The sequence below is a fragment of the Corythoichthys intestinalis genome, chromosome 12 (assembly GCF_030265065.1).
Source record: "Corythoichthys intestinalis isolate RoL2023-P3 chromosome 12, ASM3026506v1, whole genome shotgun sequence".
Classification (NCBI taxonomy): domain Eukaryota; kingdom Metazoa; phylum Chordata; class Actinopteri; order Syngnathiformes; family Syngnathidae; genus Corythoichthys; species Corythoichthys intestinalis.
The window spans coordinates 13,278,819-13,302,538 of record NC_080406.1 but is presented as its reverse complement, the minus strand read 5'-3'; the positions used below and the strand labels follow the sequence as shown (position 1 = coordinate 13,302,538).

Here is a 23,720-nt window from a genome sequence, read left to right as displayed (position 1 = left end):
GGTCTGGACTCATTGCTGGTTACTTAAGAAGTATCCAGTGCTTTCCCTCAAACCATTTTCTAGTGCTTTTTGAAGTGTATTTTGGGTCATTGTCCTGCTGGGAGACCCATGACCTCTGTGGGAGACCCAGCTTTCTCACACTGGGCCCGACATTATGCTGCAATATTTGTCGGTAGATACCATAATACCATGCACAAAGTCAAGCAGTCCAATGCCAGAGGCAGCAAAGCAACCCCAAAACATCAAGGAACCAGTTCAGTTCAAGTTTATCGTCCCATAAGTGGGGGACATCTTACAGCAGGTAAGTATACACGGAACACAACAACAGATAACTCATATACATAAAATAACAAAGAGTAAAATTTTAAAATGCTATAGACAGCTTCGCATCTAGGTGCAAGAATTGTGCAAATTTAGTTGCCTAACCTCCGCCATGTTTGACTGTGGGGACCGTGTTCTTTTCTTTGAAGGCCTCGGTTTTTTCCCCCCTGTAAACTCTATGTTGTTGTCTCATCTGACCAGAAACATTCTTCCAAAACGTTTTTTGCTTTCTCAGGTAAGTTTTGGCAAATTCCAGCCTGGCTTTTTTTATGTCTCTGGGTCAGAAGTTGGGTCTTCCTGGGTATCCCATCATAGTCTCTTTTTATTCAGACGCCGACGGATAGTACAGGTTGACACTGTCGTACCCTCGGACTGCAGGACAGCTTGAACTTGTTTGGATGTTAATCGAGGTTCTTTATCCACCATCTGCACAATCTTTCATTGAAATCTCTCGTCAATTTTTGTTTTCCATCCACATCTAGGGAGGTTAGCCACAGTGCCATGGGGTTGACACTTACTGATGACACTGCGCACGGTAGACACAAGAACATTCAGGTCTTTGGAGATGGACTTGTAGCCCTGAGATTACCCATGCTTCCTCACAGTTTTGCTTCTGAAGTCCTCAGACAGTTCTTTGGTCTTCTTTCTCTTCTCCATGCTCAATGTGGTACACACAAGGACACTGGACAGAGGTTGAGTCAACTTTAATCCATTTCAACTGGCTGCAAGTGTGACCTAGGTATTGCCACCACCTGTTTTGTGCCACAGGTAAGTAACAGGTACTCTTAATTGCACAAATTAGAGAAGCATCACATGATTTTATATTGATTTTGCCTGGCCCATTTTTGGAGTTTTGTGTGAAATGATAATGATTTAATATTTTTTCCCATTCTCCTTTACGTTTTTTCATTGCAAACAAAAGCAATGAAGATATTACTACCAAACATTTGTAATTGCAATCATTTTCTGGGCGAAATTAAGCATTATCTGACAGAATTGCAGGGGTGCCAATACTTTTGGCCAGCATTGCAAGTAAATGTATTTACATGTAAATGAGTCCCTACATTTGTCTGTATTGCTACCACTGATTTACCTCACTTGCTATATTTTCCACAGAAACACAATATATATTTACATTGGCACATGAAATAATTGAATGACCATATGTCTAGATGTTTCTATCACTATTGAGTATAAACTTAACTCAGGATTTAGAAGGTTCCACAATAGGTTACAGGTCATTTTATCCATATGTATCCTTTTTTTTTTTTTTTTTTTTTTTTTTGTTAGAACCAATTACAGTGGTACCTCTACATACGAAGTTAATTCGTTCCAGGACCTTGTTTGTAAGTCGAAATGGTCGTATGTCGAGCAGGATTTTCCCATAAGAATGCATTATAATTCCATTAATTAGTTCTACAGCCCAAACACCTACACTAAATCCTTAATAAATGCTCCTGGTACTTTTGCAAAAAGCAATTACACAGAGCAAAACAAATAACTTATTCATAAAAATTGGAATAATAATAGTAATAATAATAATACTATGTAATGTAGAAATGTACCGAATCGGGTTCTAATGTGACGGTTGTGTTTTGCGTGGTGTACCTGAACGCACCCCATGGCTTATGTGACAGAGTGAGAGAGGACTTTTTACTTTCACTGTTCAGCAGCAGCAGATGGTAGGCATTTTGTGTTACACAAGTTTTGAAATAAAGATTAAAAACCTGACGAAGCTGGCCATTTTTTTCGGCAATGTTACAATCATAATAATTGTCACCTTAATGGAGGTCGGAGGAGGAACGTCATGATCGTAGACATTCTACGACCAGTTCACGGACACGCACACCCCGCTAGGGCTGGGCGATATGGCCTAAAGTACGTATCACGGTAAAGGTGATTGATTGAGGTGATTTACCTCGATAACGATAAATGACGATGAATTCACCCAAGTGGACTGCTATATGCAGTAATCTGAAAATCTGACTCAATGCGTGAAATACATATGAAGTGTTTCTCGTTGATTTATTTACCAGATTTCAATTTAACATATTTAAACAATTGTACACGCAGTCTAAACATTAAGTATATCAACAACAAAAAAATTCTTGTAAACCATAAGAATTCAAGTATGAACATTTATAACAGCTTGTATGACTTATACAATGTACAACATTATAAAAATCAATGCGACAACTGTGCATACATGACATTGTAACACAAATGACTTACAGTTTGACCAAACCCCTTCAAACAGACAACTTATTGTTAATGGCTGCGCTGACATAATTACTCAACACAAGTGTTTACTTCAAGGTTTCAGGTTTTTTTCCCCCAGAGCATTTTTTTAATACATGCACCCCCCATACAGACACACATTAAAGCTATATTGCTCATTTGCCAATGAAACATTTAAGATTTTATCATGGCAGTAATAATGACACAGAATGAAGCAAGCACATAAAGAAAAATTGCTGTGGCCATCAAACAGGCATATTATGTAGGCTTCACTGTTGAATTATAATTTATGCTGAATACTTTACCCTCATAAAAGTTTTCAAAGAAATCACACACACAGATATAAAATAACGCGACATACTAATTGCTAGATGCAGTCCGTGCCCAATCCACTCATTAAGTTCAGCCGTTTTGACAAGGTTAGAGGGGCAATTTGACTCCATCACGTTCATTTTATAGCGTTAGCCGCTAGCGTTAGCCTGTAGCGTGGCTACCAGTACAAAACACCCTCTCCTGATATCGTGAGAACCAGGGAGGAAAGCGGGTGAAAGCCTGTTTGGAGACCGCCAAGAGTCTATTTAATGTCGGGTGAATTTTTGGCGAAACTCCTTTAAGTCCGACTCCATCACGTTTGCTTGTAGCGATAGCCGCTAGCGTTAGCCACTAGTGTTACCCTACCGGGCTTCTGTTTTGAGTTCCTGATAACCACGTGACTTCATACGTAAGCACACTGACCGCTTTCTTAAAGGGGAATGAACATAGCCGAACAACACAGAGTCAAAGTGGGATGAAAAGACTATATTTTCTTGTACTATTAAATTACCTAATTTACCGATGTGGTCAAAATTATGTCGGTCATTGTGAAGAATTTTGGTAATGGTAAATTTTCGGTATACCGCCCGGCTCTACACCACGCTGATATTTTTCTATCATTTCGATTTCCATCTTCATTTCAATGGTAAAGCCTCACCTTTCTCCTTTCTTCACGACCTGCACTAACATTCTTGGAACCCATGTTGATTGCTCTCATAAGAAAATCCGCTGTGCGTCCTTTTTGCGGGAAAACAAAGAAACTGCGGCGCTGTCATAAATCGCCGTATTTCGAGCATGTCACCGAATGTAAAAACAAATGGCGAGTCAAATTTTACGTCGGATGTCAAAAAAATCGTGTGTCGAAGCGATCGTATATCGAGGTACCACTGTATTTAGAACCTAAAGCGAATAAATGTCTCCCTGGAGGTGTCAATATATCAATATTTGCATACACTGTAGTGTAGATAATCCATTCATATCTGTCTAACTTGCTGATTTCTCACTGGACAGACTATGTTATAAAAGTTTTGAGACATGATATGAAAAATAAATGTTATGAGTGTCTGGAAGGAGAAAGAGGCAGTGGGGAGCAGCTTAAGTTTCTATATCTCCCTGTGGTCAAGAGGGCAGGACAAAAGAAAAAGGTCTAAGAGTTCATGGTGTGTATTGATCGGCAGAGTTCATAGAGTTACTGGGATGTGATGTTATGAAAGGCTATCAAAAATACGCAGCAGACTCCTGAAGTCCATGTAGAGGCTGGCAGAGAACAAAGCTGCTGACAAACAGGAGTGATTTTTAAGGGTTATTTTGCTCACGAATTCATTTCAAAGTGGCAAATAATGGGTACACAACAATGAAAGTCAAGCTTAACAATATTTTTAGAAATACATGTAGTGGGCTGCGAGTGTACAATGATTATTGATGTTGATGACTTTGTATTTCAATCTTACAGAAGCCAGCATGGGCTGGCAGTCAACTTGAAGAAAGTTTATCAGCTGACAGATTGAGCTCTGATATATATATATAAAAAAAAAAAATCCCATTGATTCTGCTCTGCTGTCCTTTATGACCTTAGAAAACATCACCCACAGAAAATCAGGTGAGTAAGGGCATGGGTTTGATACCCTCTTACTTTAACAGTATATACCTTGTTTTGAAAGCTTTGCAATTAGAAAATACATAAAGCGTCTCTCACCAATGCCTGGTTTAGTCTTTGTTTAGAGGAGAGATGTAAGAGGTTGTCTGTCTCATCTTTAGAAGGAAAAATGCATGCTCTATATTGTTTAAGTCAGGTAATTTACGTGACCAGATGAAAGCATTCGTCTAATAATGTACTCCTGTGTTGTTTTGCATCATTATCTTGTTGTCTCCCATGTAACAAGTAAACCGCATGCTCTATAGCAGGGGTAGCCAACGTCGGTCCTCGAGGGCCCCTATCCAGCTTGTTTTCCATGTCTCCCTCTTCCAACACACCTGACTCAAATAATCAGGATCGTTATCAGGCTCCTGCAGAGCTTACTGATGAGCTGATCATTTGATTCAGGTGTTTTAAAGGAGGGAGACATGGAAAACAAGTTGGATAGCGGCCCTCGAGGACCGGAGTTGGCTATCCCTGCTTTATAGGGTTTTATTATTGAAAATGACTATCCCACATTTTCCCAAGATGAACTCCTGTACAAGTTCATAGACCCCACCATCAGTTGACACGACCACTCCCACAGACTTTGCGCCACACCTTCCCGTCGGGGGCCGACCCATAGAGCGTTGAGGTGGCTTTAACTATTCACTGTGATAAACTCAAACACATGCTGTGTTCTAAACTGGATTTAGGTGGAAATAGGACGAAGGTTTTACTGCATACAAGCAGGCAGGAGTGTCTCAAGAGTGATTTGGTCGAGGATTCAAGTTAATTATTATATTTTTCGCACCATGCATGCACTTTGAAACGTTGTGAATACAATGAAATGAATATTGAAAAATTAGCCTAACTTTAGCTTGAAATATGTATGTAAAATGAATAATCTCTGTCCGTTTTTTGCTTTAACCAAGAGTCTAGACTAGACGGGTAATTAAAACAACCTAAAACAATTGTCTGTGATCAAACAAAATTTCAACTAAGAGTCTACACCAGACACGTCCAAAGTCCGGCCCGGGGGCCAAATGCGGCCTTTTGTCAAATTTCATCAGGCCCCCAGCCTCTGTCATAAAATCAATAACGTCTGGCCCGCACACAGGCTTAATAAATTGGTCAGCAGTACTGCTACCAGCGTATGAAGTAGCTTACACACTAAATGCTGCTCCTCATTTACCCACTAAAAGGCAGCAGCACTCTAAGCAACATTACCCCGGGTGACCCTTTAATCCCAATTTTCTACAATAACGACAATCAACAACAACAACAAAAAAGAAAGTTGACTGCGACAGCGGACGCTTCAAGGATAGGTGGAAATTGGAATATTTCTTCACTAAAATACACAACAACTGTGTCTGCCTCATTTGCAAAGAGACAGTCACTTTTTTTAAAGAGTTCAATTTGAGGCGCTATTACCAAACAAGACACGCTGACATGTACGACAAGATTACAGAGAAGATACGCAGCGAGAAATTGAAGCAACTTGAAGCTAGTTTTTTAGTAATAGCTAGCTAGTAATTTTACAGCTGCAGTATTTCACAAGAGCCGAAAGAGAACGCCACAAAAGCTAGTTGCGAGATTGTTGAAATTATTAATTAAAAATAATAATAATAAAGCAAAAGTGACACACGGAATGGCTTGCTAAAATTTGCTTCAATAATTTGTTCTACGTAAAGGACGTCAGGCAAGGTTGGCGCCCCACATTTTTACCACACTAAATCTGGCCCCTTTTGCAAAAAGTTTGGACAACCCTGGTCTAGACTGTTTTACGTTCATATCAACAGAAAATCCGCGAGTTAAGCATTTATTTGCAAGAATTTTACACTTAAAAAGCTCCTTGTTCCCTGACAGCCGCCATCTTGGATTAAACAATACCGTAACTTTGGCTTGAAATATTTATGTAAAATGAACGATAACTGCCCGTTCTGTGCTTTTTACCAAGAATCTAGACTGTTTTATGTTCATATCTACAGAAATTTTGCGATTTAAGCATTTATTTGCAAGAATTTTCCACTTAAAATGCTCTTTGTTTCATGACAACCGCCATGTTGGATTAAACAATACCGTAACATTTACACAAAATGAATGATAACAGCCCACTTTTATCTTTTAACCAATAATCTAGACTGTTTTATGTTCAAATCTATAGAAATTCCGCAATTTAAAGTGCATGTGACACGAAAAAGCATGTTAATTTCATAATACACGCGGTATTTTATGCTCCTGAATGATATGGACCGCTTGGATGTGTGTGGAAGCGATCGCTATATTTATTTAGTTTTTTGAATCCCGCGCCATGAAAATGAGTGACTTCCGGCTTCAGTCTTGCATTGAGGAGGAGGGCGCTGTGACGTGTACGGTAGAAGGCGTCCTCTTCACGATACAGCGTACTGTTGTGTATGAGGACGAAGGATTCAGCTGATTTTGCGGATTAATATGTTTATTTTTCGCATCACGCCAGCCAAACGGCTGCAGAAAAATCCTTCTGTATGAGGGAGAGGCGTATGTGCCTTTTTGGAGTTTCAAAAGGTTCCCATTCACCGTGGATATTGGCCACACCAAGCCCGACTACAGTGGGACCATTGGACTTACATCTTGTTTAGTATTATGTCAAATATTATTACAGCTATTGCAAAGTAAACACTACAAACTTTCTTTAAATAAAGGACTACTTACGTTTGATTATTGATAGGCATGTAAAAAGCTCTCCTCATGCACATTAGCAGCACGTTAGCTGCACAACAACTGCAGCCACCCTCCTCCGGGGAACGAACTGTAAATTGCTCTCCGCCGGGCGGTTTGCCGATCCGCGAAGTAAATCGACAACCCAGTCGTCATGTCAAATAATCCAGGCGAGTTATGTGTGATTTTCCACTTCGAAGACTTTGAAACATCACTCGGTTCGTGTTAGCATGTCGGCTAGCTGTCACGCTTTTTGGTTTGTTTACATTCTCCGAAGCCGGGGAAGGGAAATGACATATGTCCGATTTAGGTGTCATAAAATATCGTTCGGGAGGTGCGACAGTAAAGGTGAAGTCGACAGTTTTGACCATTATGGAGTAATTTTGCCATGTCGTCCTGAAAAAATGCATTTTTATTATTTCATATTCCATTTAGCACAAGACTGTTATTCGTCATGACCATGCCGTTTATTTAGCAATTGGGGAAAATACTTGGATAAAAAGAATATCTTGTAAAAATATTAGGGCTGTCAAACGATTAAAATTTTTAATCGAGTTAATTACAGCTTAAAAATTAATTAATCATAATTAATCGCAATTAATCGCAATTCAAACCATCTATAAAATATGCCATATTTTTCTGTAAATTATTGTTGGGATGGAAAGATAAGACAAGATGGATATATACATTCAACATACAGTACATAAGGACTGTATTTGTTTATTATAACAATAAATCAACAAGATGGCATTAACATTATTAACATTCTGTTAAAGTGATCCATGGATAGAAAGACTTGTAGTTCTTAAAAGATGAATATTAGTACAAGTTATAGAAATGTTATATTAAAACGCCTCTTAATGTTTTCGTTTTAATAAAATTTGTAAAATTTTCAATCAAAAAATAAACTAGTAGCCCTATTCTGTCCTCAATGTGTGTGAGTACACAAATTGACAGACAGCGAACATAAGTTCCAAAAAGAAATCAGACGGTGTGGCAAAGTTGCATGGGCTTTACTGAAGTCATCTCTTTTTGACAGGAGCACGTTTCTTGTATTTTTGTAAAACTGAAAATAACAAGGCAATGTGTCAATAACTTGCATAAATCACAAAATAACATAAAATGTACACACACGTGTCCATTTGAGCAGTAGCACTGGCCAATTAGCTCACAAGCATCTAACAATGTAACTGCATTTCACCATATATGTGAACAAATTCAAATACACATCATCAATAACTATCTAATGCTCATGGATATAAACAAAGGAGGAATATAACTCACAAGCGATGCATGTATTAGACACAAACAGTGTGATGGGGCTATGAGAACTGCCACTGAATACTGGATGCGGACGTTAGCTGGTCTGAATAGCACTGTCTATTAGTGTGAGTTCGCGTCGACATATAATCACGTCAGAAAAGCGCGCCGAAACCCAAATAATCAGCTGCACTGAATCGCCATCAGAGGGCGACATTACGCCAGATAACATATGCAAGTCACACCCAAGCGCCAGCAAGGGGCGGAAAAACTCCATAAAACACAATTAACAAGTTGGCCTTTCACTGTACTGACATTTAAATCTGTCTGAGCGGGCCTAGTTCGTTAATTGCGTCAAATATTTTAACGTGATTAATTTAAAAAATTAATTAACGCCCGTTAACGCAATAATTTTGACAGCCCTAAAAAATATTGAAGTAAAGAGACAGAAACAATGACATTTTGCAGCTCTCTTCGTCGCATTTTCCTCGTTGTGAATAGTTCCCCCTCGACGGGCTGACTGGTCCTTCTCAAGCCATTTGTATAGCTATTGGGGAAAAATACTTGGATAAAAAGAATATCCTGTAAAAATATTGGAGTAGAGAGACTGAAACAATGACGTTTTGCGGCTCTCTTTGTCGCGTTTTCCTCGTTCTGAATAATTCCCCCTCAATGGGCTGAATAGTAAAACCGATGAGCCCAGTCTACCGCTGACGTCATCCACCTGTTGGGGACGCTAAAGCCCTATAATGGTAGGCGTGGCTAACCAGCAGATTAAAAAACTAATTTCTCGTCATCTGCGCTTTGCTAAATTGTTGTATATAGTTGAATCGTCTCAAAATATGATTCTAATTCACATAATAATGCCATTTAAGATTTTTCTCTCATGTCGTATGCTCTTTAAGCATTAATTTGCAAGAATTTTCTACTTAAAAAGCTCTTTGTTTTGTGACGGCTGCCATGTTGGATTTTGTATCTCTACACAATAGCGGAATTCAACCTAAATAAGTTGTGATTGTACATAGAAAAATGCATATTTTGTTTTTGTCAAGTAAAATTAAGATAATTCTGCATGCTTTCTTCAAGTATTAAGTTTCTGACGTGAAAATGGAGTGATTTATTAGCTTTTGGAAACTTTCCCTAAATTAAAAAAAAATTAAGTTGCTGTTTTGAGCAAAAACTTATATACTTTAAATATCTATTAATACTGAAAATATAGGTGATTTTTGTGCATCTGGAGTAAATTTTGAAAGTTTTTGGCTATTTTAAGTGTTATACTTGTACAAAAAAATAATCAATCAAGATTTTATTACGGAACGACTTTGAATTTTTTTATGTCGCTGCTCATGGAGACTCATATATGTCTAAGGGAGGTGTTTGTTTTTGTTTGTTTTGGATTGGCCTAGAGCCCCGTCAACCAATAGTGAAGTCTATGGCAAGTTTTAGCAGTGAGTTTTGGCTTATCATTTTACAGGAGCTTAATGACATGCTAAATATTACATACAGTATTGCCCCTTTCCCACTGAAACTAGTGGGTCAACGCGCGTTTTTTCCAAGCCGATGCAACCCACTAGCAATTGGCATTTGGCATCTTTGTCATTGACAAAAAAAAAAAGCCGTCTTTTTTATTATTTTTTTTCACTCGTCTAACCCCCCACCCCTCCTCAGCCGTGCGTAAGGTTACGTGACGTCACCATGCTAAGATCAACGTCGACAAGTGCGACCAAATTCATTCAGTTCAAGGAAGTAAACAATGCAGAGCATTATGGAAGCCTCCTTTCCGTTTGTGTTCTCTGTTTTCATGCTTTTTACTGCCCTCAAAATGGTCGAAATGCGGCAAAGGATCAACACTGCTTGTACTGAGGCAACGTAGGCGACGTGAATTCTTCTTCTTCTACTAGCTTTGTTGTTAGCATCGACGTAACTACGGTTGTGGGGCGTGTTAAATGGGAGGCGACTGGCATGTTGTTATGACGCATCACGTAAGAGCCGATGTCACCACGTAGATTAGGGTGTTGACTGTTGACCCGGGGTTTTGCTTTCACACTGCATGACGATCAGAGCCGAGGTGATTTTAACGCGGGTCGCTTGGCGGGTTGATTTATACGGGTTGAGGCGGGTCGCTGCACCTTTCCCACTGCCACCAAAAGCCGATTGTTAGTGGGTTGACACGGGTTTTTTGGCCAGTGGGAAAGGGGTATATGTTAAACACAGACTTGCGGGCCAAATCTGCCCCCAACTGTAATCTTTTTATCTACAAGATCTTATCAAATATTTTTAAGAGATGGCACACCAGAGGAATATAACAGCTTTCTAAAGAAGTACTTAGACCCTGGGGGAAAACAATTACTTGGGCCTGGTCGCAAAAATTTGAAGGTCTTCTTCACCATGAAGATGTTTAATGCTGGACATTTACAGTATAACCAGCAAAACTGTAGCTCTTTAACTACTCAGCACTGTATTGTCAGTAGGCCCATAAGTGTGCCATATTTTATTTTAGAAGCTACATTTGGAAAAGCACTGCCATGGTCATAAAAACTATAAACCAGATGTATTGTCAACCCGGAGAGAACAATCAGGGACCGATATAAAGTGTCATGCCGTGATGACCACTCATTTGGATCACTTGAATTAAAAAGTATACTGAACTGGCTGAACTGAAAGTACATTTTTCAACTTAAGTGAGGTATCTGTCAGACTGCAAAATAGCTACCGTATTCGATTTTTGTTTTTAAGATATACTACCAGTCAGAATTCAATCATAATTTCCCTCTGTGGCCTCATTATAAATCTTCCAAGAATGAAAAAGTGGTGACTTTTACTGTGAACGGAGGCAGTTTAGTTTGCACTAAGCAAAACTCTCTTTATGATTGGTGAGTGTGCTTGCAATGGGGGTTTAAACTTGTGAGTACAGGTTTCTAGGATCAACATCACCGCAGGCATCGTGAAGATTGATTTGCAACTGACTGCACACAAGGCACGTTTCTTTGATTTGCACTTATATTCTCAAGCACAATTCCCTTTTTCCCTCAGACAACTTTAAACTGCATGCGGATTATAAGTAAATATCAATTGATGGTGGTCAGACTATCACCGTGAGAGCTGTTCTTCCTCAGAGTGCTGACTATTGACCACACGTGCTGCAGAACGGCCAACGTTTATCATGGTGTCATATGAGGTTTATTCCTTGGAACATTCTTCCTACTGAAGTCAATTCACTGTACATAAATGAAAAAGAAGTTCTGTTCCTTTAATTAGAGAAGAGCATTTTTGTTCTTGTTCCAAGAGTGTTTTGTGCAAATCTGCTAAAACATCTGCTGCGCACGGAATATTTTGAAGCACTGGCAGCATTGTCAGGTTGGTTGGCATGCGTGCCGTGGGGCTGGACATAGTAGCGTCCCCTCTCTGTCTGTGTATTTGTGGTCAATCTATGCCAGGTGACACAACCAAGGGACAGGATTTTTGGCACAGATAGTCACAGTCATTGTATGCTCGCTGGACTGGGTTGACCTAATGCACTGTGTAATCTCATTTTGGCTAAAACTGAATTAATGGAAGCAATTTGAAAGTTTGTGTTTCCCAAAACTGCATTGCAGCTAATTCTGCAATGAAACTAGCACAGAAACTTATCTTGAAAGCATATTTCAATAGAAACTATTTAAAGCTATTGCCAATTGTAGTAATGAACTGTTTTGATCATATCTAAAAATAATCCGCGTAATCTTAGATCTTGAAGGGTGGGAGTTTTTTTTTTTTTTTTTTTAACTCATTCACTCCCAGCCATTTTCACCGGTGCAACCCCCTTCGCTCCCCGCCTTTTTACTGGATTTTGACTGATTTTGCAAGGCCCACAGAAAATTCTGTTCTATTGCTATATAAACATGGGACCCACCAACAGAAAGACTCTTCTTTCAGCAGGAAAAAAAAGTTAGTTCATATCTTTTTCCATTCTTTAGAAATCAGCTTTAGGAAAAAAATTCCAATTTCTGATGAAAAAAACAGAAATTGAGCTTTTTGTAAAAGGATACATTTCAAACATAACTTTGACTTTAACACAGCTATTTTTTTTTGCTTTTGTTACATCCCAAACATCTGAATAATGTTTTCATTTTACAAAATAACATAAACAACAAGACAAATGGAGCGTTTGATAGCAAAGTAACAATTTATTTACACATAACTAACTGACAGCTGACGCTGTTGAGGCCGCGACAGCTGGGGTAAACTTTTCCCTCATCGCCGCCTGTCTCATAAAGAAGGATTTTTTTTTGTCTTTCTTTTGTGGTGACCACTGCCTCGTGGCGGAGTTCGCCTGGGGAACTTATGTTCCCGGGAGGGAACTGGTTTGGCCCTGCACGTTTCCGTGCGGGACGCGAGCGGCCGAGCGCGGCGGCGCGGGCTCTGCTCGGCGAGCAGCACGGACTCAACAACATCGTTTGCTGCACTGGTGGTCCCGGTCGTTCTGCTCGGTCATCCAGCGCCTGGCATCCTGGGCGTCCTCCTGGTTGTTCTACTCGGTCGTCCGTCGCCTGGCATCCTGGACGTCCATTCGGTCGTCTTCCGCCGGCGCCCCGGACGTGCAGCCTGGCCGTTCGTTCCGTTAATACGGGTTGCGGGTCTTACCAAATGCGCTACTGCCCTCCAGTGGCCAGTTTTATTGCTTTAAAATGGCTTTTCAGCTTTGTGCTTTGGAGCTAAGTTGAATCAGAACCCAGAGATTTCTCTTGTGGAAAAAAAAAAAAAAAAAAAAAGACGTATAAATATGTCGGGACACTGAAAACAATTAAAAATAGAACGTATTTATACGTTTTTGGGAGCAAATGAGTTAACATGTATCTTGAACAAGCGTTGGATCAGCACACTTTTATTTTTTATTCCAGCTATTTACAGGGGTTCTCAAGCTTTTTGGCCAACACCTCTTCATATTATAGAACCCAATTGATCCTAACCTTTACTCTCTTTAGAATCAGACCATTTTTTCTTCTGCTTTTTTTGTTTTGTTTTTAATACAGCTTTCTTAAAATCTCCAACACCTGTGATGACATGTCAAATTTAAAAATATCTTATTTATCTTCCCAATGCTGAGCTATAACGGCAGGGTTTCCCCTACACACAAAAGATTGTGGCGCACTGCCACACCAAAATAAAAGCTGCCACGCCTTGCAAATGAATTTTATTTATTTATTTTTTTAAAGGCAGTTTCAAACTGGTGGCATTTGAGTGTGAAGAGTTCAGCGGCAACCTATTAATTGTGTATTGTAATTTCCGTAACTACGCGCCGCCCCCTTAAGAGACGATCGGACTGGGGAGCTTTGACGCAGGGGGAAGCGAATAGGAAGAATGGGAGAACGGGCGAGATAGCGAGAGATAGCTGTCGCATGTCGCGGCAGCCCACTGTTATTTTGTTATTGTTTTCCTTTATTATTATTACCACAATAAAGTGCGTAAGCAAGTACAGACTCCTTTCCTTCTTCCCCATATCCGGGGCATAACAGTAGTTTGTTGAGGTGTGCGAAATTTCTGATTCTTAGATTATTCGCGATTCGGCTGTGGAAGATTCGAGAACGATTCACAAACATCCAAATTCCGATTATTGAAATATGTCAAGTAAAGCGAAAGTAAAACACAGTCAGCGCGGTCTTCAGGAAGCAATGATGAACGGACCGAGAGTAAACATCATGTTTGTCACTACCCGGGTAATGACAATGCTCAACTCATGGCTGTGGCTCAACTCATGCCGCTAGATTAAAAAACAATAATACCTGAGTGCTGCCGACAGGCGTTATGAACTACGTCCACATAATGCTATGGTAGATATCACATGTATAAAGAACTAGATGCCAGATGACAGACTTACCAGCGTTAGTAAACAGCCGCCATCTTAAAGCAGTAGACTTCCTCGGAAGGCTCTTGTAGCGAACCTTCCTAGTGAACCTAATTAACTTTTTATCTAAAATACTCCTAAATCGGCAAAATCTTGACTTGGATCTATCTTTAAAATAGTTTTAAAACTTTCAGATGTCGAAAGTAGACAAAAGAGAAATTACAGAATAACTGGAGCAGTTTTAACAACTTTAATGGTTGATTCATTAAATTAATTAAATGTAGTATTAAGCTGCTGATACAGAATGGGGACTTGAGTATTATATTTGCTGTTTTGAACTGTTAACTTGATACTGAAACAGTCGTTTATTTAAACCCGAGAGGCTTTTTGTACAATTTTTGTAACTAATGTACGAAACATTAAAAGCAGCTAATAGTTGGGGTCATGAGGGGGTGTCATCAATTGATTTAAAATCGAATCGTTGCCTCTGAATTGAAATCGAATCGTTAGGTGCACAAAGATTCCCACCTCTAGTAGTTTGGGTCGGACTTTTTGGCGAAAGTGAGCAGTGGACAGCCGTCTTGGACGGAAGGCCAAGTTTGAAGGAATTGTCGCCGAGAGGCGGGGCCCAAAATAGAGCCTTGCTCTATTTTCAGAGTGCCGCCGTGCTAATTTCGACAACGAGGGGCAGGCTCACTGTGCTATCAGGCTGTTTTGGCAGATGGATATATGCAATCGCGGCTGACTAAACTTTGATAAATGCGCCTTTTTATTTTATTTTTTTTAAGTTTTGCAAGCTCTGGGACACTCGAAAAATGACTCTCACACCTCTCCTTGCTAAGTTAATGGTACCTCAATGTGCGCTTGTGTGGAAATGTATTTCAGGAACAAAAACAAAACAAAACAAAACAAAAGAATATATATATATATATATTTACCTTCTCAACGAAACTAGTAAAACTTTACACAGCTATTAGAATTTCCCCCCTACTCCTTGAAATGGGTCTGTTGACAGAATGACTATTATTGTTGTGGTAATGTAGTATGTATTAGGGCCAAATAAAAGGAAAAAGAAGGACTACGACGGGGGTTTGCAACCCCTCGGCAGATTGGGGAAGTAAATATATTTTTTGTTCCATTATGCTCTCTGTAGGAGGACAAACATAACAGAAACATTCTTTCAATTCATTAATATAGTAATGAAGTTAAACTTGAGGTGGCATCGTACAACAGAGTAGTCACATGGTGCGTCATTCTCTATAGGATCTACTGCAGGGAAAATAAATATTTAATCATGAAGGCTAATTATGTATTTGTAGTCAACTTAGTCATTTTGATAGTAGGCTAATATAGCTAATATCGATACATACAGCCGGTGTTGCTTTCATTTAGGGCTGCAGCTATCGATTATTTTAGTTGTCTATTAATCAATGAACATGAAAAATTAAATTACCTGAGCTGAGCCTCAAACGGTATAATAAATAAATAAATGAGGATCTATGTACAACAAAAGAACAATTGGCTAACTTACATAGCATAAGTCCGCTAGTTTAAATGCTATAAACTAACTTTTTTTTTTACAGTGCTCTTAACAAATGGTTCAGACACATATTCCCATAAAAATAGGCTAAATATAGCGATAAACTAAATTACAAATGCATTAAAAAAAAAAAAAAAAAGTCCGCTAGCTTAAATGCTATAAAATGATCATGGATCTTTTTTTTTTTTTTTTGTTATTATTATTTTTTTTTTTTAAAACAATGCTTTTAACAAATACTGTAAATTCCACATATTCCCACAAAAACAGCTAAATATACCTATAAACTAAATTATGAATGCCTTAAAAAAACATTAACTCTTAGCTCTTAACAGGGAGCACCTGGATTCAGCCATGTAAAATGAGGCAGACTAGAAGACTGTGTATCCACCCAAATCAATAAAACTGAATGCAAACGCTTTCAAAATAAACCATTACAACGCCACCTAAATTAAACGAATACTCGAAGCAGCAAAATTTAATTTGAATCTTTTTTTCTAATCGAATACTCGAGTTAATCAATTAATCGTTGCAGCACTACTTTCATTATAAGGCTTATGTAGGCTTTTAATTTTTTGCGGCTCCAGACATGTATCAGTTTGTTCTTTTTCAACATTTTGGCTTGCCGACCCTTGGGTCACTACGAGATGTAAGTCGTACTATTGCTAAGAGAAAAAAAGCCGTATTATCAGGTAGGGTAACGTAGCTGTAATCATACCTATCAACGATCTTACAAAGAGTGACGTATGCCTTTACAAATTGGTACTTACCGGTAATCTTACAACGTCGTATATAGCGTGCAATATGAAACAACAATAAAACTCAATTTTTAAAATAATATGAATTTATTGGTAATAATGTAACATATAACCTGGTGCAATCAGAGAACAATCAATATCTTCAGCTACATCATGATTACTAAAATTTAACAGTGACGTTTGTTATAATTGTATGTAGCACTTTTGGCAATTTCTATCCTGTCTTTTGATGGCTGCACTTCATGGCACTTCAGCTCACAATTCAGTTTGACTTGAAGGTAGTTCGTTAGTGTGTCAAATTATAAATTAAAAAGGTCAATTGATAAAATTAACTTACCGATGCAATCTTTGAGTCAGGGAACATTTCTTTTGCTAATTCTGAGAAGTGATCAGCAATAGTTGCGGGCAAATTGCGTTTGGCAACAAATTGGCAGAATAAAATCGCCGCTTTCGTCACTTTTCATTCTGCAGACTTCATCTTCATGAACAGTGTTGTCAATCTTACCTTTAAAAAGTAATAAATAACAGTTAAAAATTACTTCTCCCAAAAAGTTAGAGTTAGTAACTCAGTTACCTGAATGTAATAAACAAACAAACAAACAAACAAACAAAAAACATAGTACCTTTGCTATGTTTGGAAGTCATTTAATGTTGTGAATCAATCGTTAAAGTTGTTTAAATTGCTCCCGTTTTTGCATTAGTTCCCTAATGTCTACTTTCGACATGTGAAAGTTTTAAAACTGTTTCATCATTTAAAGATAGATTCAAGTCAAGATTTTGCCGATTTAGGAGTATTTTAGATAAAAAGTTACTTAGGTTAGCTAGGAAGGTTCACTACAACAGAGCTTTTCTGAGAAGTCTACTGCTTTAAAATGGCGGCTGTTTACCAACGCCGCCGAGTCTGTCATTTCGCATGTAGGTCTATATGCATGTGGTATCCAGGCGCGGATTGTAGGCTGTCGGCTATAGTCAAGAAAAATTGGAGCCACCTAGCCTAGCATCGCGTTTGCTACAGCGTCACAACAAACACTCTTCTCTCTCTGCTTCTCCGACTTTTCTTGCGTCATTCAACCAACGTAATGCAAAGTAACGCACGTTGTCGAAACAGCGAAAAATCCGAACAGGGAAAAAAAACGTAATGCACGAAAAATGTACAGATTCTGAACGTAAAAGCACTGATTTAAAAATCAGTGCTCAAATTACGCCAAAACCATACAACTTGACAGGTATGTGTAATCATCTACGCATTTTACATACATGTACCGTAGCTGAGAGCTACGACATTAGCCTGGCTAATGAAATATTTCAAATATATATTTGTTATAGTTCTTCTTGGGGGAAAAAAACATGAAAAAAAAGTTTTGCCGTGGCACGACATGGTGAGGCTGTCCGACTCCGATGCAGCCCACCACCACAGCTTCAAAAAATCCTAGGGGAAACCCTGAACGGTGTAATCAAAATTTTAAAACTGAATCCATCCTTTGGTGTAAATTGTTTTTCAGACCCAATGTTACATTAAGCACACTCAGAAGGTCCAACAACCACAGCTTGAGAACCCTTTAACCCTGGGAAGATAATCAACAGCCTAAAGAGCATACGACATGAGAAAAAAAGTCTTTAATAGCATTATTATGTTATTTAGAATCATATTTTGAGACGATTCGACTATATACAACAATTTAGCAAAGCGCAGATGACGAGAAATTATTCTTTTAATCTGCCGGTTAGCCACGCCAACCATTATAGGGCTCTAGCGTCCCCAACAGGTGGATGATGTCAGCGGGAGACTGGGCTCATGGGTTTTACTATTCAGCCCATTGAGGGGGAATCATTCAGAACGAGGAAAACGCGACGAAGAGAGCCGCAAAATGTCATTGTTTCAGTCTCTCTACCCCAATATTTTTACAGGATATTCTTTTTATCCAAGTATTTTTCCCCAATAGCTAAATAAATGGCTTGAGAAGGACCAGTCAGCCCGTCGAGAGGGAACTATTCACAACGAGGAAAACGCGACGAAGAGAGCTGCAAAATGTCATTGTTTCTGTCTTTTTACTTCAATATTTTTACAGGATATTCTTTTCATCCAAGTATTTTGCCCAATTGCTAAATAAATGGCATGGTCATGACAAATAACAGTATTGTGCTAAATGGAATATGAAATAATACAAATGCACTTATTCAGGAAGACATGGCAAAATTATTCCATAATGGTCAAAACTGTCGACTTCACCTTTACTGTCGCACCTCCCGAACGATATTTTATGACACCTAAATCGGACATATGTCATTTCCCTTCCTTTGGAGAATGTAAACAAACCAAGCGGCGTGACAGCTAGCCGATATGCTAACCCGAACTGAGGGATGTTTCAAAGTCTTCGAAGCGGAAAATCACACATAACTAGCCCGGATTATTTGACATGACGACTGGGTTGTCGATCGTCTTCGTGGATCGGCAAACCGCCCGGCGGAGAGCAATTTACAGTTCGTTCCCAGGAGGAGGGCGGCTGCAGTTGTTGTGCAGCTAACGTGCAGCTAATGTGCACGAGGAGAGCTTTTTATATGCCTATCAATGATCAAACGTTAGTAGTCCTTTATTTAAAGAAAGTTTGTAGTGTTTACTTTGTAATCGCTGTATAAATATTTGACATAATACAAAACAAGATGTTTACTCACTTCCTCGTAAGTCCAATGATCCCACAGTAGTAGGGCTTAGCCAATATCCACGATGAATGGGAACCTTTTGAAACTCCAAAAAGGCGCGCATGCCTCTCCCTCATAAAGCAAGATGTTTCTGCAGCCGTTTGGCTGGCATGATGCGAAAAATAAACGTATTAATCCGCAAAATCAGCTGAATCCTTCGTCTTCATACACAACAGTACGACTGTTTAGTGAAGAGGACGCCTTCACCCGTAAACGTCACAGCGCCCTCCTCCTCAATGCAAGACCATAGCCGGAAGTCACTCATTTTCATAGCGTGGGATTAAAAAAACTAAATAAATATAGCGATCGCTTCCACACACATCCAAGCGGTCCATATCATTCAGGAGCATAAAATACCGCGTGTATTATCAATAAATAAACTAGCTTTTTCTTGTCACATGCGCTTTAAGCAACTTCATATTTTGATATGTCCTAGAAAAATATCAGTTTGTAAAAAAAAAAAAAAAAATGTCCCTCTTTTGTGGCAGGTGGCTAGCTGGCTGACATCGCATCATAATTCAACTCTATTAGAAGACCCTCCATATCAGCACCATCATCCAGTTTTGCCTCCTCTTGCAATGGAGTCGACTCAAGTTCAGTCAGAGGGTGGCCTCAATGTTACCCTTACCATCCGTCTCCTTATGCATGGAAAAGTAAGTTTTTCCCCTCTTTGCACACAAGTATTTGTAGAAAACAGTCAAATGTCTCTTTTACCCTCCTCACGTATACACGCATCTATCCCATTGAAAAGATTGTTTGCATTTAGTTTCTCATTTACCCCTTCATTAACCCTCTCTTATCATAGCCAGCTCTCGTATCAGAATGAATCATTGGGACCCATTTGCGATGTGCAACCTAATAACTGGACATCTGGAATAGCAGAGTAGCTAGGAAACAGGCCTCTTTGTGGCAAACTGATTCTTGTTATATTATTCAGCAAGGGATGAGTCAAGGCAGTTCTTATTTGTTGAAGGCTTTGCACCTTTAATCCACAAGGTTTCTTCAGTTCTAATTTTACGGTTTGGAGTCCCTCCAATGTAGAGGTCAGTGCACTCTTCACTGTACTGTACTGGGTGAATATAATTGCTGCGTTTGCTTCCTGGGATTTTAAGCTAGCTATTAGTTGGTGTGAAATGCATTGTTATGTTATGTTTGTAGAAAATATTTTTTTTCTACGTACTAACCAGCAATGTGGGGACCACTAAATTCCCACCTCCTGTCTTCAGACTTGAGTGTTGTGGTTCTTCTGCTCTTGGCGGATTTCACTAAAGCTCAGCTTCTGCTGTTGGTAAATAGAGGGATTCCACACCAAAACATACAGTGTTGAAGAAACCTTTGGGATTAAGGATGAAACAAGAACAGTCCAGTGTTCTTATTCTTCAACCTTTGCAGATTACGATGACCTGAAACTGTGTCTCTTCACCTTGTCATGTTTAGATTAAGGCTGCAGCTATCAAATATTTTAGTAATCGAGTAATCGACTGAAAATTCTATCGATTAATCGAGTAATCTGATTTTTTTTTTTAGGTAAAGAGCAATTATAAAGGGCTGTCAAACAATTAAAATTTTTAATCGAGTTAATTACAGCTTAAAAATTAATTAATCGTAATTGATCACAATTAATTGCAATTCAAACCATTTATAAAATATGGCATATTTTTCTGTAAATTATTGTTGGAATGGAAAGATAAGACAAGATGGATATATACATTCAACATACTGTACAGTACATTGGGACTGTATTTGTTTATTATAACAATAAATCAACAAGATGGCATTAACATTAATAACATTCTGTCAAAGCGATCCATGGATAGAAAGACTTGTAGTTCTTAAAAGACAAATGTTTGTACAAGTTATAGAAATTTTATATTAAAACCCCTCTTAATGTTTTCGTTTTATTAAAATTTGTAAAAATTTCAATAAAAAAATAAACTAGTAGCCCGCCCTTGTTGATGTCAATAGTTACTTACACAATGCTCATGGGTGCTGAAGCCTATAAAATCAGTCGCACCCAAGCCCCAGTAGAGGGCGTCAAAACTCCATAAAACACAATTAACATGTGGGCATTTCACTGTACTGTTATTTAAATTTATCTGAGCTGGGCATGTGCGTTAATTGCGTCAAATATTTTAACGTGGTTAATTTAAAAAAATTAATTACCGCCCGTTAACGCGATAATTTTGACAGCCCTAAAATATACATGACAAAAAAATCCAATATCGAACCATTTTCAGTAAATCAATGTCTTTATTTTCCATGTATATTGTTGAAAATGGCCAACAATTGCATCTCAGGTGTGACTAGAAAAAAAAATTCACTGCTTTCACTCAAAAAACTTCTAGATCTTATAAAAAAACAAACAAACATATTTCTTACCTAAAAATGTAATTACGCTTGATAACACACATCACTTGAGAGCTACGTGTTTTTCCCACGTGTTTCAATTGAATTTCCATTTGTGTCAAGCTATTCTTAAGTTCTAGTTAAGTTTGAAGTTCGTCTAAACTGTAAGTACTGATAGGATTTTGAGTTTTTGCAGTGTTCAAAATAAATGTATGATACCTACTGTATTGGAGCACATTAGGGACCAGTGCTACTTGGTGTTTTATTCAGCAATGACTACTGAGCTAAAACTGACAGCTTTATTATGTTTTTAATTTTACACCCTCATCACTCTACAGTGCTGTGTTTTTACAGATTAAATAAAGCCTGTATGTAAGACACGTTAGCCACACATCGACAGTGGTCATAATCAATAGAAACCTAGCCCTCCGAAAGGCTAACGTTACGTGAGCGAGTGACAGTAACATTATATTTATTAGCGATGAGAAGTCTACTGCTTAAAGATGGCGGCTGTTTACTAACGCTGCCCAGACGCAGCCGAGTTTGTCATTTCGCATCTAGTCCTAAATGCATGCAGTATCTATGAGATGCATCGGATACTACCTGCCACCACACTAGCATCATGCTGGTGTAGTTTTTAGCAACGTCGGCGTAGTTTGTAGCGGCTGTCGGCTGCGGTAAGTTTTTTTGTTTTGTTTTGTTTTTTTGCTTCTTCCTCTATGCACGTGACGTCAGCGCGTTGTCCCGCATTAAAAGTAGTCCGTGCAAAACATGATACTTAGAGCTGGCAAAATTAAACGATTCCTCGAGGTGAATAAAATTACTCGGCTCAGTTTTTAAACTCGAGTTACTCGAGTATTCGTTTCAGCTGTAGTTTAGATCATTCATTCATTTTCTGAAACGTTTAACCTCACCTCATTATTTCCAGCCAATTTAATATATTTTGCAGTTGAGGGTTTTTTTGTGGAAAACAGACAAAATGTTGTGAGGGAGAGAATCCTTGCCACTGACACTTGAAACAAAGTATTTTATCATCTTTGCAAAGAGGTCAGACAATTTGACACCGAGAGATGCCGCATCTAGGACGTCTGGCCAAGGGGAAGTCTCAAATGCAAATGATCTGATCAATATGCACAGTACTACAGACAGAAAGAACGAAAGGATCAAGATGTGGCATCACAGAGAGGTTTCATATTTCATAGACTGTTTCCTTCCTTTTGTGGTAATTCATGCAGCTTTACTGGGTTTTTTTTTTTTTGTGTATCACATGTTTAAGTTGTAAAGCTCTGTAAGAAATTAACTCACTCATTTATTTAATTACCCAAACATACACTGCTGGCCAAAAGTATTGGCCCCCTGCAATTCTGTCAGATAATGCTCAATTTTTCCCAGAAAATGGTTGCAATTGCAAATGCTTTAGTCGTGATTTCTTCATTTATTTTGCTTGCAACGAAAAAACACTAAAGAGAATGAAAATTTGTTTTAAATCATTATCATTTTACTAGGGCTGTCAAAATTAACGCGTTAACGGGCGGTAATTAATTTTTTTAATTACCGTAATTTTCGGACAATAAGTCGCTACTTTTTTCCTTCATCTCGAATCCTGCGGCTTATAGTCCAGTGCGGCTTATTTGTTGATTTATTTGGGTTAATAGGTAACACTTTATTTGACAGCGGTTTCATAACATTGTCATAAGACGGTAATAATAATGACATGACTCTATCATGGGCGTTACTGAATGCTTATGTTATTAAGTGTCACCCAGCAAATTATGTCGCTAACACCATTTATGTCCAGCTTGGATCTTTTACATCCATGCAAAAGTGAGATAATTTGCCGGTTAACACTAAATGACATCTGTTATAAGCCTTCATAAATGCTCATGACAGTGTTATGTCAAAATTATGATTGTCTAATGACAGTCTGATGGCGCCACTGTCAAATAAAGTGTTACCAAATACCATAACTAGCAAATAATGAAACATCTGGATCAGTAACTGAAGAAATAATTAGCACAGAACATGAATTTTGATTGTTATGTACATCTGTAGCTCTGCAGTGCATGCTAAGAGGAATGTTGGAAGACAACAGTGTTAATAGCAGGTGGC

At 38.6% G+C, this 23,720-nt stretch overlaps 1 protein-coding gene across 8 annotated transcripts in view; it reads left to right on the top strand.

The window, feature by feature from the left end:
* pcbp3 (poly(rC) binding protein 3) overlaps nt 1–23,720 on the top strand; it is a 122,341-nt gene that overhangs the window by 49,461 nt on the left and 49,160 nt on the right. For all 8 annotated transcript variants that reach the window (XM_057851965.1, XM_057851966.1, XM_057851969.1 and 5 more), the window contains 2 exons: nt 4,325–4,471; nt 19,754–19,918. In XM_057851965.1, the coding sequence (XP_057707948.1) occupies nt 19,844–19,918 (75 nt within the window). In that variant the 5' untranslated portion in view covers nt 4,325–4,471; nt 19,754–19,843. The remainder of the gene's footprint in view (nt 1–4,324; nt 4,472–19,753; nt 19,919–23,720) is intronic.